Raw genomic sequence first — 16678 nt, forward strand, 5'->3', positions numbered from 1 at the left:
TTCTAAATAATCATATAATTTATTTAAAAATCGGATTGATTATTTAACAAGTCAAGTATTAGTTTAAGATTTAATTAATCATTCATCCGTGGTTGAATGGTAGTCAAATCGATATTAATAATAACTAAATAATTTATAAAATAATATTAAATAAATATATTATCAAAAAATTAAAACAAAATATAATTTTATAGATTTTTAACATTTAAAGTATGAGTAAAAGTCAAAATAAATATATTATAATACTTTTAGTTTTAATTTTAATAAAGTATAATAATAATCATTAACAATAACAAATTTACATCTATTACCATAAATATCTCAAAATGCAAATCAAACCAATCTTACTCAGGGTGACTTAATTAATTCAAAAATTAAAAAGTAAAAAATAAAATAATAATATAAAAAAATAGAAAAAATATAAAAGATTTATAATTTTTATTCATAACATCAAATTCAAAGAATAAACGATAAAATAAAAATTCTTAAATAACTAAAAAAGAAAAATAGATAAACTAAAAAAATAATAATTAGCACATCTTGATCCGACTCTCCGTTGAGTCACATTAGTTTGTAAGTGAATCGTCAGACCATATAAATTTAATAAAAAATTAATAACTGTTAGTAGTATGTCGGATAATTATTATAAAAATTAATGAACTTATTAGATAAATTGTGATTAAAATTGTTTAAGAGTATGATCATTAAATTCTTATATTTTTTTTAAACTCGCAAATCCTATTCAACCTGATTTGGCCAAATTAACTCTGAAACTCGTTTGAACCCCTGGTCATGAGGAAAATGCCTTTCATAGTAAGATGAGGAATTTAAAAGTTTGAAACGATCGATTTTGTGTTCGGATAAATGACAAATCAAATGATATAAGCAAGGGTATAGTTATAGCATATTTGGATTCTCATTTTTGCATTGTACGTTTTGCTGTTTAATGGAACCAAAGCATTAACCCAAGTCCGGTATTTGATTTGATTTTATTTATTGCAATTCCTTTTTTCGACCTCATTCACATGGCTTTTGCATACGTGAATCAGATACCCCTTTATATTGTTTCTTTAACTGCATTCTTTTTTTTAAGGACAATGTTTGTTTCATGGATTATTTGTTTATTTTTTGGGATCACGAGATTGAAAAAATTTATTCTCACGTTTGATATAAGATAATAAAATAATTATTATAAGATATACCGTATTTCTCTTTTAAATATTCAAGAATAACATCCCCATAAGATGTTTATGAGAAAAAATATTCCTAATAGTAAAGAAATAGTTTGTGAAATAAATGTCCTAAATAATTAACCAATTTGGCATGGTATGGATTAGGGATCCGGTTTTACTATGATCCAACCAATCGTATTTTGGGTTGAGTTTTTTTTAGTGTTCCAATTAAATTTGATTTCATCATAATATATTTTATTTTTTTTAATCCGATCTAATTCATACCACATAATTTAACTAATTATTAAATGTAAATCACACAATTTATTAAATTATTAAATTAAATCACTCATAATTTTTTTTCTTTTCTAAGTTGTTGTTTTTATCTCTGTCTTGATTTTTTTTATGTTTTCTTATCTTAATATAATATTTTATTTTTTTATCTAAAATAAAAATATCTATCAACATTAAAATCAATACTTTTATAAATCAAATATTATCACAATTTGATCTCTTTTGAGGACATTTAATTATTATATATTTACAAAATTTTGGACAAAAATAAATTATTTTCTGAAAAAATTTATTCTTTACAAAATAAAAATCATTTTTAAGTATTCATGGATGATTAATCCAATCCAATCCATTTATGGCCAATTGGTTTGGGCTGGGTTTATTACAAAAATTGTACAAGCTTGACCCAACCCATAAAATTTTGATCGGGTTAGATATCAAGTCAATGACATTTGGTTGTAGTTTGAAACCCGACGAATTCTAGGGTGCGTAAGTGAAACTCCTTACGCACTGTGGGTAAGTTTTGGTAAAAAGAAAAAGAATGCTTCACGTCCGTCCGATTTTAAAATTAGAAAATCAAACTATTATGATCGATTAAGATATGATGAAAATATTACACTGGATAAAATAAAAAAAATATGAGATTTTTTTTTCTCCTTCGAGCATGTTACCCCGCTGGCAATGATGACACTGGTGACGACGGGGACGAGGGTGAGATAGGTGAGCCAGGCCTCACGCTTGAAGGTCATGATATAAGCGAAGACGACGGTGAAGAAGGGGGTGGTGGTGCCGACGGCTTGGTTGAAAGACACCGGAAGGTAGCGGAGGGAGACATTGTCGAAAACGATGAAAATGCAGAAGACGAGGCTGAGGGTGGCGATCTTGAGGAACTGGAGGCAGGAGCGAATGGTCTGCATGGGGACCATCTTGAGCCAGGCGATGACAACATAGCTAAAAAGGGAGCAGGTGATCATGTGGCACATGGAGGAAGATAGGATACTTGAAGCCATAGTTGTTCAGAAGGTACTAGTTGAGGAGTAGTACCCCAATGTTGGAGCAGTACCACGCCGACACCAATCCAATCGTGAAGAGACGACTTGAGGACTTCATTTCCGTCACGCCGACACAGCAGATCTGAGAGGCTTTGGCTTAATAATATGAGCCTGCTCAATGGATCTGAGAATCCGCTCCGGAGAAGAAAAAAATTGCCGCTCCATGGATTTTTTTTTTCTCTCTCCTCCGAGCATATTACCCCGCTGGCAATGAAGACACCGAGGACTTTGACGACCATGAAGGCGCTGGTGGAGTCGAGGCCGGAGGTTGGTTCGTCAAGGAAGAGCACGATAGGGTCGTGGATGATGTTGGTGTCAATGGAGATGCGGCAACGTTCGTCGCCGGAGACGTCGCGGTGGCCCTTGTAGCCAATGACCAAAGGAGGGAAAAGCTCGGAGGAGAGAGAGGGGTGGTCGGAGACCAAAGGAGGGAGAAGCTTGGAGGAGAGAGAAAAAAGATCTAGTGTAAACAATTTCATCATATTTTAATCGATCTTAACCGTTTAATTTTTTAATTTTAAAATCAGACAAACGTGATGTATTTGTTTTTTTTTTTTTACCAAAACTTGCACACGGTGCGTAAAGGAGCTATCACAAGAGACTAAGTTCCCCATTGCTTGAGATAGGTTTAGCTCATCAGTCATGTGGTTATATACCATTTTGTGATATGTGTGCTTTCAAAGTAACAAACAAAAGATGAAAGTTTCCCATATAATAATGAGTCGTGCAAAGTTTTATACTATTATTTAATTGTTATAATTACCAAATCATATTACTATTTTTCATAAATGTGTTTTTATTGCCAATTTAATTCTCTAATTAATTTTTTCGTTTCCCCTCCCACCTTATATATATCACATTTCATATCTTATTTCAGACACATCACAAAACCTCATTTTTCTCTCTTTCTCGTTTTCCTTTTTTGTGTTTGAATTAAGATGTGTTACATCTTAGATGTTTTTATTATATCCTTGACAATTTGCATGCAATACCATGAATAAATTCTTTATGACAATATTCCCATGCCTAAAAAAAGATATTATTTGCACCACTTCCAACATATTCGATGTTGAATATATATCTCTTTGGTAAAAATAGAAAAAAGGGACGGGTGGTGGTAACTTGTAAGTCGCATAGTTTTATTGATTATCCCACGATTTTATCGTTGTTATATATTTTATCGCATATTCCTAACTATTTGACAATGACAATAATTTTATTTTATATTTTCTTTTAGTTTATATCTCTAAAGTAATCTAAAGTTAAAAAAATTATGTAAATGCATAGATGCATGCACAAAAAGAAGTGTGAACACTGCATTAATTAAAAATTTATCTATGCTAAAATTTGTTTGACTCTTCCCTTGTCTGTTTTCTAAATTTGTCCCTAACTACCGATATTAAGTTACGATAACGATAGTCTTTTGTAAAAAAAAAAAAAATATGATTGTGTCAATAAAAATGTTTTTTAATAACAAAAAAAGAGTTATGATAATGAGATTTTGATGTGTTACACTACCCAGTTAAACTGGCATCTATAAAGCGCTATATTCTATCACATTATTTTGTTAAAAAAATATATTCTTAATTCTCAGGCGTTGCAAACAATCTCAAAGGTAAAACAACGCTATATAACTTGGCTTGCTAGTATTCTCTCATTTTCTTGAATTTGGATTGAGGTCACCTGTGACTTGCTCAGGTTGCTAATAATAACTTAATTTTAAATTGATTAATTTGATTTATCTTTCGATATATGAATTTTTTTTGTCCTGTGATAACAATATGCATTTATATAAAAAAACAACTCAATTTGAATTTGTCAAGAAACAACAACAGCAAAATGTACTGGAATATGTGCTTCTATACAAAAGAAAGTGTAGTGCATTGCTAGAAAAGCCATCACAAAAGGGAAGGAAAAAGAAGTCGGTGACATTATCAGCTAAGAACTAGTGGGTGCTTGAAAAAAAAATCATAAGAAATAATTATTTTTAATAAGATATTATGGTAACTTAAAAATGTGTTTTTAAATAAATTAATCAAAATGAATGCTTATATTTAATTTGCAACACATTAGAATCGTATTTATTTAAATTAAATTAAAATTAAGACAATTTTTTTTAATTTAATTTAGAGATAAACTCTTTTATTTTTTCCCCCTCAAAAGTGTAAAACGTCTGTCATATGTAGGATGCTAGAAAACAGGGATAAAGTGAGAAGTTATAAATGAGGTTGGATCTGGCAACAAAAAAATGACTAATCCTTTATAACATGATTGTTGTGATGAATTGAGGTTTAATTTTGTTTTGAACCCAAAGTACCTCAAATAAAAATGTCTCTGTCACTCTGTGGATACATTTAAAAAAAATGTAATAAAAGTTTAGCATGAATCGTATTTTTCTGGTGTATCTGCATGGATATGAAAGCTTCAATTGTAAAATTTATTCATCTGTATCTAATTATACATATAATCGAAACTTATATCATCATAATATGAGTTAAAAAACATTAACTGAAATAATATATAATTTAAAACTAACTATTTCCTATTTTTTTTCCTAGTTTTTTCTGTCTTTCTAGTTTCTCGACCCTTTAGGAAATGCACAGTCACAATAAAACTAAAATTAATCATAGTTTCTGCTCATTGCAAAACAAACATTCAGCTCCCATGTGAATGCACCTCGTGGAGTAAATCAAAGAAAGATTATGTTTTAATTTGTTTTGTTTTAGTTTGAATGTTTTAAATCCTTTGTCCTAATTAAAAATAACAAGAAAATGTGGATTCATAGGTGGATTCCATTAATCTTGTTGATTCTCCACTACATACCCTTGTCTCATCCCACACAGGGAAGACACCCCTAAAAAAACGAAAAGTCTTGCATAGTAAAAAATAATTGAAATTTGGCAGAGTGATTCGTGCATAATTCTTCAGTATTTTTAGTTTCTATAATATATTAATTTTTTGATTTTGATCCTTGTAAAAACAATATTTTTTTATTTTATTCCTTGCAGTAATTTTTTTTAGTCCTATAATATTTTATTCATTTTGAATTAGCTCCTTTCAAAAATTTTGGTAAAGACTAAAAACAAATATACATATTACAAGTACAAAAACCAAAAACTGAATATATTACAAGCATTAATTAAAACAAATAATTAGGACCGAAACTATATAAAAAAGAATATTACAAAGACTATTTAAAAAATATATATTTTATAACAATCAAAATAATAATTAATAATAATAAAAAGTATATTACAAGACTAAAAACTCATTTAAATATTTTTTTTTGTGTTCCCGTCCTTGTCCTTGATTTAGTGCATCTTTAATTCTTTCCCTTTTATGCCCCACCGAGAAGTTGCCTACTTAAGCTCCCATTCCTCTTTCACCGCTTCACACCACTGGCATCACCACCACATTCTTTATCTTTATGCGCGCTTAGAAGAATTGAAGGTGGTTTTCTTTTTCTTTTAATTAGTCTTAACCGTTTCTCTTCCTATGTTGGATCATGATACATGCTTCTATTTTCCTTATTTAACGGTTTAATTTTACTATATAGTAAGTATGGGGCACTTCTTGTTCTATTCAGTCGTACATACCTCTCTTTTCTCTTTGCTCTCTGATTCAGCTCTTCTCTCTTTTTTTCACATTATGATAATAATAATAATACCTTTTTCCTTTCATATAATTAGGTAATTGAATCCTAAAGGAGTTTCATTTGGGGTGATTGTTCTTCTGGGGTGGCAGGGATTTTGATAAAAATCAAAGCTTTGGAATTTCACTCATCATGGATAAGGCAGAGAAAGCTGTGCAGAAGAGCTACTTTGATGTATTGGGTTTGTGCTGTTCCTCGGAGGTTCCTCTTATTGAAAACATCTTGAAACCTCTCGAAGGAATCAAAGAAGTTTCAGTCATCGTTCCATCACGAACTGTCATTGTTGTCCATGACACTCTTGTCATTTCGCAACTTCAAATTGGTAAAATTATTCTCTCAAATCAGTTCATCTTGTTTTCATTTTGATTATCTTGTTTGTTATTCTATATGCAGAAAAGTATCAGCAACACGTCTTTTAACACAACTTTCTAATTGGTTGAAATTTCTTATGTGTCTCACTCTTTATTTTTTTGTTTAATTTAATAATTTTTAATCAATTTTAATTAATAGTAAGATATGTGTTAAAAGAATTGTCACATATCCGACGTGGCACACATGCACTTGTGTTTGATCACATGCGGTAGAGAAGGGAATTGGGCAAATGCTTAACCTTCATTGATTGGACCATTCCACAGTGGATTACCTAACTTTTTTGAAATGGTTTATCGAATTTCGGGTAAAATATTCTGTTCTATGTTTAAATGTGTTAGTTATGAAAACGAGTTTTTGGTACTTTACTAGTTACGGGAAATAGTTAGTTTTTTTTTTTTTTAATAATTGTCTGAATAAGTTACAAAAATGTTTTTCTTCAAAAAGTTGAGAAACGCCAATTTGACCGTGCTGAAAGCTAGCACACAAGGGGCTTGCTTTTGCTGATGATCTTGCGTATTTCCCTATCATTTTTCCATGAAATAAGAGCACCATTGTCATCTTTTCACAAAGTTTCCTTTTACCCAAAAAAACGTAACGTGATGATGTTAAAGATGCATTACTAATAAAAGGGAAATACACCTTTATCTTAACTTTTTCATCTGGACAGAAATAATGACTAAATGTGCTTCTTTAGATTAGAGTCTACAAATATCATGTTTGCAGTGAGTAAAATAGATTTGCAAACTTTGTGCTGTATATGTTTTAGATTTTGGGTTCTTAAGATTAATTCACTAGCGAGAAAATTGATTTTAAGGACAGAGACACAATTTTTTAATAACTTATATGTATTTACATTTTAAAGGTGATTTTAATTTATTATTAAAAAAATTAATTCTTTTAACTCACTTTAAATGTTTTCTATTATTAAAAATTAAGTTAACATTAATTATTTCAAAATCTAAATAATGAAAAATTATTAGAATGAGATGAGAGATAATAATTGCATCCTATATCATACATGCTCTAAATAAAGGGTGGCCGTTTTATATATATATATATATATATATAAAATAAAACTTTAGTGAATAAACAATATTTAATACTTGCCGTAACCATTACATAAACTAATAAAACTATTGAGTATGAGGATTTGGCATGTTGGTTTGACTTCTTACATACACAATTTATTTTTGCAACAATTGCTATTCTTACTTTTTTTTGCATTATCATGTTGTATATAAATTTGAAATTATATTAATATACACTACAATTTAGGTACTACTAGTATAGATTAAGGAGTGCAACTGTAACATCGGTAGTAATTAGTTATACATACTTTACCTAGTGGAAAAAGGAGTCCTATCTGTAGCATTTGTGCACTATGAATAAAGTTAGGCTGTTTATATCCTTTTGCTTTATATGGTCATCACCTTTAGATTTTTTATAGAAAAAAAAGAATTGATTTTCTTGCAAAACTATCTCACATAATAAGGCCAAAATAAATAATGGCTTGTGAACGGTTGTGATGACAGTGAAGGCACTGAATCAAGCAAGGCTAGAAGCAAATATCAGAGTGTATGGGGACGAAAAGCACCAAAAGAGATGGCCAAGCCCTTACTCAATTGCCTCTGGTGTGTTACTTTTGCTTTCTCTCCTCAAATTTGTGTTCCATCCCTTAAAATATTTGGCACTAGGAGCGGTTGCTGTGGGTGCCTACCCAATCATCTTAAAGGCCATTGTCTCCATTCGGAACCTTAGGCTGGACATCAACATTCTTATGCTTATAGCAGGTAATTAATTTCATCTATTTTTAGATTTTTTTTTTTGTGTGGTACAATGATTACACTGAAATTAGAATGTATGACTTTATACATAATTATCTATACTCTCCACCACTATGCCTTTCCAATATTTATTTTTGGTCCTTATACTATACGGCAATTAGTTGATGTCTTTTTGGCAGCACGTAAGTACAAGGTGGATTGAGAAAGTAGTTTCTATAATTATAAAATTACTATAAATAAAAAAGTTATCCCTACTTTCGTTGTGCCCTTTTACTAGTGGACAAAGGGCAGACCTTGTTTTCTTCTTCATAAATTTGAATTGAGAACATTTAATAAAAAAATGGAATGGGTATTTTCTTTTCCCTACACTTTCAGTTTGTGAATGTTTAGTTGGACGTACTGCTGCCTGATTCACAATTCAATTATTTAATTTTCTTGAGATTCATGATCAATTGAGAAACTTCCAATGCGGATGAACTGGAAAAAAAATGGTTGAGATGCTAGATTAACTATATATAACACATTTTGGATCATATATTTACAAAAAATAATGACTATAGAATATTTAATTTCTTCAAATAGAAGTTTTAACTTCTATAATGATTTATGATGTCTTCAGATAAACTTTGAAAAACCACTTCTGCCATGTTTTTTTTAATATTTTTTTACCCTTTAACTTTTAAAAAGTATTGAATGCATTTTCAAAATCTTCTTATTTTATCTTAAAACCTTTTGAATATATTTTAAATAAAAAATTCTAAAAAAGCAATAGAAAAGGACCTTCACATTCAAATCTGTATATTCTTTCCTTTTATTATTCATGATAGAACTTAAATTTTTTTTTGGGAGTGATTAAATTTTCAGCACACCTTCCGTTAAAGTAACACGCACCCTTATTTATTTTTGTTTTTTAAATTAGTTATTCATTTTTTATTATTATTTTCGTTAATAACGTATGCTTTTAAACTTTTATTTAAACTATTTTTCTTATTTAATTGAAATGTAAAAGCAACCGTACAATAACTTGTAATAAAGAAATGATAATAGTTCTTGAAACAATACTCTTGTTTCTCATTAAACTCAAACTCTACCCAAAACAATTCGTCAAAACAAAAATCTTAAATAACGACACACAGATTCTGTCTTGTATAAAATATTTATATATTTAGATTTATTTCTTTTGTCACTTAAGATAATTATGTGAAGAATCACATGATAAGATTCTCGATCATATCCTTGTAACACATATGCACGATTCTCTTTTTCAATTTTTGAAACTTAAACAACTTCCTATATTCTTGTCATGCAAAATGATAAACAATAAATCCTTAAAACTAAATAAAACTACACATAATTTGTCATATATAAAGTGTTGTGTTTGAAAAGTGCATTTACAACGCAGTGTATTACGGAAGCTGAAACTATATATTAATTAGCTTGGGTTAAGACGTGAAAAATAGCATCAAATTAATGTGCTTGGTGAAGCGCATCCAAATTAACATGCTGGAAATCTGCCATGTAACAAACATTACAGTTTGCTCATAAAACCGGCATGCATGGCATGTCATCCCAAAATTATGTTTGATGAAACCGCCCTTAGAACTTAGAAGTATAATTCACACTGCACAAAGTATTTTTTGCTGTGTATGTAAGAACTTGTATTATTGAAGCGACGTGAAAGCGACAAACTTGACCCCCAAAATATCTTTGCTAGCTAGAAGCTATCAAACATGTGATAGAAACAAACTAGAAAGAAGATATATGCTAACTTCGTCTTACATATACAAGACGTGATGGAATCAAACTAGATCAGAAATTCTTAAGTAGCATAGCCATAGGTATCCAAATTAAGTAATTAGATGAGTAAATGTATTTTTTTTTGTAGAGATGGGTGTATTTTTGTTTTTTTAATATAACTTATAAATGTTATATATGCTAAAATATATATAATATCGATTTTGAATTTCTAAGATAAACATGATTTACTTTAAATTTCTTTTAATTATATCTTTGCTGCTTATATAAAACCTGCAATAGAAAGTTAATAAGAGAATAAATGCAATGTAATGTAGAGCAGAAAATTGCGCTGGATGAGTAAATATACAAGACAAGATATAGGATTAGCTAGAAATAAATACATTAGAGAGAAAGTTGGAAAGCCACTTATAGAAGAAATTAAAAAAGATGGGTAACCACTAACTTGCCTTAAGTAAGGACATTATTTGGGAGTTTAAACCAAATAGAGGGTAGCCTATAAATGCGGATAAACGCCAATACTTTATATATATATATATATATATATATATATATATATAATATCGTGACATTATTTGATTTATAATAAATAGTTTATATTTTGTCAGTATAATTATTTTTTACATTATTATTCAATCACAACTTATAAATCATATTTATTATAACTTTTGATTGGTTGATTGGTTGATAGTGTACTTTTTTTACACTAACAATATTAAACTTTGATTTATGTAACCGACTCATTCCAATGAGAAAAGGTTTGTTGCTATATGTTATATATTTTAGCTGTTCAAAACATAGAACTTTTTTTTTGAAACTTTTAAAATATAGAATTCAAGAAAGAGAGGGTATTTTTTTTATTGTTATACAATTAACTTCTACTTATTAAACAAATATTACTATAACAAGGGTCTTGCTAACTAGTATTTTTAGTACATTAATTAAAGAATTAATAAGAAAAAATATTTATTATATAAATCGTAGAAGAATATTAAAAAAATCATGAACATAACAATTTTTCACTTTTTAATAAAAATATTTTTACTTTTAATTTCTTAACTAATGTGGTTAGTACACACTGATTAACATTTAGACATTTGGATGTCACAGTCCCACTAATTTCTTTTTATTTGACAGTTATTGGGACAATTGTTATGAATGATTATTTGGAAGCAGGCACCATTGTTTTCCTCTTCTCAATTGCAGAATGGCTAGAGTCAAGGGCAAGTCATAAGGTATTTATTTCTGTTTCTTGCTTAAAATTGACTCAAGATTAGTGGACCCATATTCTATTGTAAACCCTTATTAGATAATTGAGGTAACCTGTTCGAACACACAAACACACATATTCTTGAATTAATCAAGGTACTCATTCATTTATTTATTATTCATGCTTAACACTGGCTCAAGAATTAATGTATCATTCTTGAATTAATAAAAAGAATAAGTGGACCCAGATTCTATTGTAAAGCTTTATTAGATAATTGAAGTGACCGCTGTTCAAACACACATACACGTTCCATATCATTATAATATACTTATGAATACTGATTTTTTTTTTTTGTTGAATGCTTATTAATAATGATTCTCATGCTATAGGTAAGAACATTAAACAATCTAGGCTATACAAAAGAAGACTAATTGCCTTATTGATTAGAAAAAAGTGTGCAAAATGTGTTATTTGAGACTGAAAGGATTATTATTATCATCGTTATATAGGCAATGAAGAAAACTGAATCAATGAGCCAATGTTTTACATTTGATGTTCTCTATAGAACACAAAAGCAGGGTTCTCTGTTTCAATTCTCATAGTAAGTATTGTAAAGCTTCTAAATACAATGTCTTTGGATTCAGGCAAATGCAGTAATGTCATCGTTGATGAACATAACCCCTCAAAAAGCAGTCATAGCTGAAACAGGAGAGGTTGTGGATGCTGATGAGGTGAAAATAGACACTGTTTTAGCAGTTAAAGCAGGCGAGGTGATACCCATTGATGGAGTTGTTTTAGATGGAACCTGTGAAGTTGATGAGAAAACTTTGACTGGGGAATCATTCCCTGTGGCAAAACAAAAGGATTCTACTGTATGGGCTGGCACCATCAATTTAAATGGTAAAAATTCTTAGTTTCAATTATATTTAATGTGTCTTTAGTGCTTGCTAGAGAAAATATAAGGAGAAAAAAAAAGTTGATATTTGTTTTTTCCTATACCAAGTTGGTGAAGTCAATGTGTTTTCCTTGATTGATTAAAAGGTTATATTAGTGTGAAAACTACTGCACTAGCTGAGGATTGTGTGGTGGCTAAAATGGCCAAGCTTGTTGAAGAAGCTCAAAACAGCAAAACCAGCATTCAGAGATTGATTGACAAGTTTGCCAAGTTTTATACCCCAGGTTAGTCATACATAATCTGCAACATTTGTTTTAATCATTCTTGAACTGAAAAACTAATTTTGAATAGTCATGGTCTTTAGTAAGTTGTTGTCAAATGTTAAAGAGATAAAAGGTCATTTTTTGACAATGAACACAGCTTTATGTGATATATAACTTTATGGTCATGTTTTCTTTTTTCTGTAATTGCTTTATTGCTTGCATTCAATTTCATTGTCCTTACATTTTGTTGGTAATGTTTTTTCAGGCGTTGTAATCATATCAGCTCTTGTAGCGGTGATTCCACTTGCGTTAAAACAACATAATGAGAAACATTGGCTTCATTTTGCACTGGTTGTTTTAGTAAGTGCATGTCCATGTGCACTCATCCTTTCAACGCCAGTTGCAACTTTTTGTGCTTACTCCAAAGCAGCCACATCAGGTCTTCTCATCAAAGGGGGTGATCATCTTGAAACACTTGCAAAAATTAAGGTCATGGCCTTTGACAAAACGGGTACCATAACGAAGGGTGAATTTGTGGTCACACATTTTCAATCTCTTTCAGATGACATTGATTTGAACACATTGGCTTACTGGTAAGGATGGCTCTTGTTTCCCCCTCTTACACTGCTATTTCTATCCATCTTTCTTTGAAATGTAAACTTAATAATAGTGATAGATTTTATGTGTGTTTAATAGGCTAATAGCATACATACTATAATCTTGTCAGGAAATTTCTGAAGGCTATTTTGAATGTAGATTAAATAGATAGTTGAATTATGAGATCAATGAGTTTAGATTCAACTTTTCAGGGTGTCAAGCATAGAGAGCAAGTCAAGCCATCCATTGGCAGCAGCAATTGTTGATTATGGAAGGTCTCTCTCCGTTGAACCAGAGCCAGAAAAGGTGACAGAATTTGAAAATTTCCCTGGAGAAGGAATATGTGGTAAAATTGAAGGCAGAGTTATTTACATTGGAAATAAAAAAATTGCCACAAGAGCTGGTTCTGAAACAGGTGAGTCCCTTTTCCATTGAGGTGTAACTTGGTAGCAATACTATCATGCTTTTTGAAAGAGATTACAATGTATTTCAATATCCCTTTTAGCTAATGACAACTGACCCCTATGGTTTATGCTCTCTAGAGGTCAACACTTTTTTTTCTTCTGTTTCTTGGAACTGAGTGAAGTGTTCATTGTGATTTGTGATGGTTTTGTTTTGCAGTTCCTATCTTACAAGGTGAAATTGAAAGAGGAAAGACCACTGGATACATATACTTGGGAGCAACCCCACTTGGATTTTTCTCTCTTTCAGATACCTGCAGATTAGGGGTTCAGGAGGCAATAGGGCAGTTGAAGTCATTGGGAATCAAAACCGCTATGCTCACTGGAGATAGTCAATCTGCTGCAATGCAAGCACAGGAGCAGGTGTGTGATTTTATATGGTTAAACCTTTCTGAATATAATGTGGCTAAATTGTAGCAAGCTGCACCATTCTGAACTTATATGCTTTGTCAAGTGAATTGAACTTTTTTTTTTATGCTCGAAGATGTCACTAGGCAATTCCTTTTTCTATGCATAGATATCTGAATATGCTCTACTGTTAGCATTAAGTATTAACTTCCCATGGACAAGTTGAAGTCATGGAACCTGAGTTAAATACTAATTGCAACATTGATTTCATCTACAGCTGGGGCATTCTCTGGAGTTAGTCCATGCAGAACTTTTGCCAGAGGACAAGGTCAAAATCATCTCAGAATTTAAGAAGGAAGGCCCAACAGCCATGATTGGAGACGGCCTAAACGACGCGCCGGCATTAGCTGCAGCTGATATTGGAATCTCAATGGGCATTTCAGGTTCTGCATTAGCAAGTGAGACAGGCAATATAATTCTTATGTCAAATGACATTAGGAAGATACCAGAAGCCATTAAACTTGCAAGAAAAGCTCGTAGGAAAGTGTTAGAAAACATTGTTTTGTCAATCATGACTAAGGCTGCGATTCTTGGTTTGGCCATTGGTGGTCATCCACTTGTTTGGGCAGCAGTTGTGGCTGATGTTGGAACATGTCTATTGGTCATCTTTAACAGCATGTTACTTCTGCGAAAAGGACACAACCATGGAGGAAAATGTTGTAGATCTTCTACTAAACCACATAACCACAAAAATGGATGTGGTGGCAGTCATGGTAGTTCCTCTCATCATCACCATCATCATGAGCATGATCAACAACATCAACATGAGCATCATAGCCACAAGCATTGTTGCTCAGACAAGACAAAAAAGATGTCCCAACCTCAGAAATGTGGTGGTGCTCATGGTAGTTCCTCTCATCATCATCACCATCAACATCAACATGAACAACATAACCATGACCAACACGATCAACATGAACATCATAATCATGACCAACTCGATCAACGTGAACATCATGGACATAGTCAACATGATCAACATCATCAGAAGTGTGCCTCACAAACATGTTCCTCAACATGTCCACCCTGCTCTTCAAATTCAAGTTTTGGTGGAATTGTTAGCCATTGTAACACCATGAAGGCTCATGATCAATGTAAAGGAAGTGATGAATTCCATGAACATGATCACTGTCATCATGGAAGATGTGACAAGAATCACGATGGAGTCCACAAGCATGACACCGAAGATAATCATGCAGTTGCAGAAAAAAGGCATGGTAGTTGTTTGGGACATAAGAACCATGGGACAAAGCACTGCCACAACCAAAATCTTGACAAGGTTACTCATGATAGTGCTTCACATAGTTCTCCTTGCCATCTCAATCTCCCTTGTAAAAAAGAAAGCCAACAATTTACTCATAATCATTGCCACCTGATCCATGGTTGTGAAAATCTGAAAGACCATGAATCCAAAGATGTTTTAAGATCCAACCATGACATCCAGCATGAAAAATCAGGTTGTCATTCTGATTTTGAGAAGCATGAGACAGGTGAAATATCCATTGACATCATCACTGAGTATGTTGAATTAGCTTCAAGTTTGGAGGAGAAAGGAAAAGGTTCCTGCAGGGAAGACTGCTCAGACACATGCGGGAATTTGGCTGCTGTGTGTGGCTGTGAGAGTTCAAATGAGAGAGAAGACATCGCATGTTGCAGAAACGAGGACTCTTCAAAAGAATGCAAGGAATCTCCAATTATGCATGTTTGTGATGGTTTAAATAAGAGAGAAGTTGGTGGATGTTGCAAGAGCTACATGAAGGAATGCTGTGCCAAACTTGGTCACTCATCAAGACCTAGATTTGTAGGAGGTTTGTCAGAAATTATTACAGAATAGGTGCAGTTGACTCCAGCGTAAGCAACAGATGTCAGCATGCTGGCTTGTTCTTGCAAATTTATATTTATTTAGAAGATTTTTAGTGACATGAATGAAAGCCCGTAAAATATTACTGCTCATGTATATAGTTTGAGGAGCTTGACATGACCAACATAGATTTTTACGTAAGTCTGGTATGGCCCTTTATTTTGGGGTTTTAGTTATAGGGAATTGGGCTCCTAAAGGAGAAGGGGAATTCACTTTGGCAGTTGTTTGGATATATGTTAAGGGCTTCTTCCTTTTTTTATATTTAATATATGTTGCTTATATACTATACTATGAACGTAGTACTCATTAACATTAATATAAGAAGTTGACAACTATATGTCAATCTCATCTCAATTGTGTGTTGCTCCTTTTGTGCCTTATTTAACTCGTTCCAATGATAGACTCAATTTACATCATAAAAAAGTAATGAACTTGAACTACCATTAAGTTTAGATGATCTCTTGTTTTTTTCTAGGAAATATATTGTTAGCTTAATTTTGATAATATAATGATTTTTACAGTGTTAACTAATTAAAAATTACTCATGATATGAAAAGTACAAAATTCAATAATTTATGATTTGATCACCATATAATTTTTTTCTATGCTATTAGTCTAATTAAATTCATACATTGAAACGAATACATTATCAGATGAAGTAACATACTAATATATATGCGTGGGAAAAAAGGATAGGGCAAGCCAATTTCAACCTAACTTAATAGCAACATTCTATGGCATAATGTCCAAGTCTGACCTTATTTTTACGAAAAAGACATTCATCAGTCAAATGTTTTAAACATCATACTATAATTTCGAATACTTAATTTTATTTTGGTATTCTTTCTTTCTTTCTTTATTTGTTATTTTGGAGAAAAGAACAAAGAAAAAAATAATTTTTC

General features: G+C 31.3%; 2 protein-coding genes across 3 annotated transcripts; one reads left to right on the plus strand and one right to left on the minus strand.

Annotated features, from left to right (window-relative positions):
* Positions 1 to 2050: 2050 nt before the first annotated feature.
* Positions 2051 to 2989, minus strand: LOC114381701 (probable sugar phosphate/phosphate translocator At3g11320). The gene has a single exon (XM_028340929.1). The coding sequence runs from the start codon at positions 2474 to 2476 to the stop codon at positions 2051 to 2053; it is 426 nt and encodes a 141-aa protein (XP_028196730.1). The 5' UTR covers positions 2477 to 2989.
* Positions 2990 to 5844: 2855 nt separating this feature from the next.
* LOC114381482 (cadmium/zinc-transporting ATPase HMA3-like) lies at positions 5845 to 16130 on the plus strand. 2 transcript variants are annotated; one of them, XM_028340748.1, is made up of 10 exons: positions 5845 to 5968; positions 6208 to 6492; positions 8075 to 8332; positions 11219 to 11316; positions 11936 to 12191; positions 12333 to 12470; positions 12715 to 13042; positions 13259 to 13461; positions 13668 to 13870; positions 14133 to 16130. In XM_028340748.1, the coding sequence occupies exons 2-10, from the start codon at positions 6303 to 6305 to the stop codon at positions 15747 to 15749; spliced, it is 3291 nt and encodes a 1096-aa protein (XP_028196549.1). In that variant the 5' UTR covers positions 5845 to 5968; positions 6208 to 6302; the 3' UTR covers positions 15750 to 16130. The 2 variants fall into 2 exon arrangements, with proteins under 2 accessions (XP_028196549.1, XP_028196550.1); XM_028340749.1 differs by having other exon boundaries at positions 5871 to 5968; positions 6263 to 6492.
* Positions 16131 to 16678: the final 548 nt, after the last annotated feature.

Source organism: Glycine soja, chromosome 13 (assembly GCF_004193775.1).
Source record: "Glycine soja cultivar W05 chromosome 13, ASM419377v2, whole genome shotgun sequence".
Lineage (NCBI taxonomy): Eukaryota > Viridiplantae > Streptophyta > Magnoliopsida > Fabales > Fabaceae > Glycine > Glycine soja.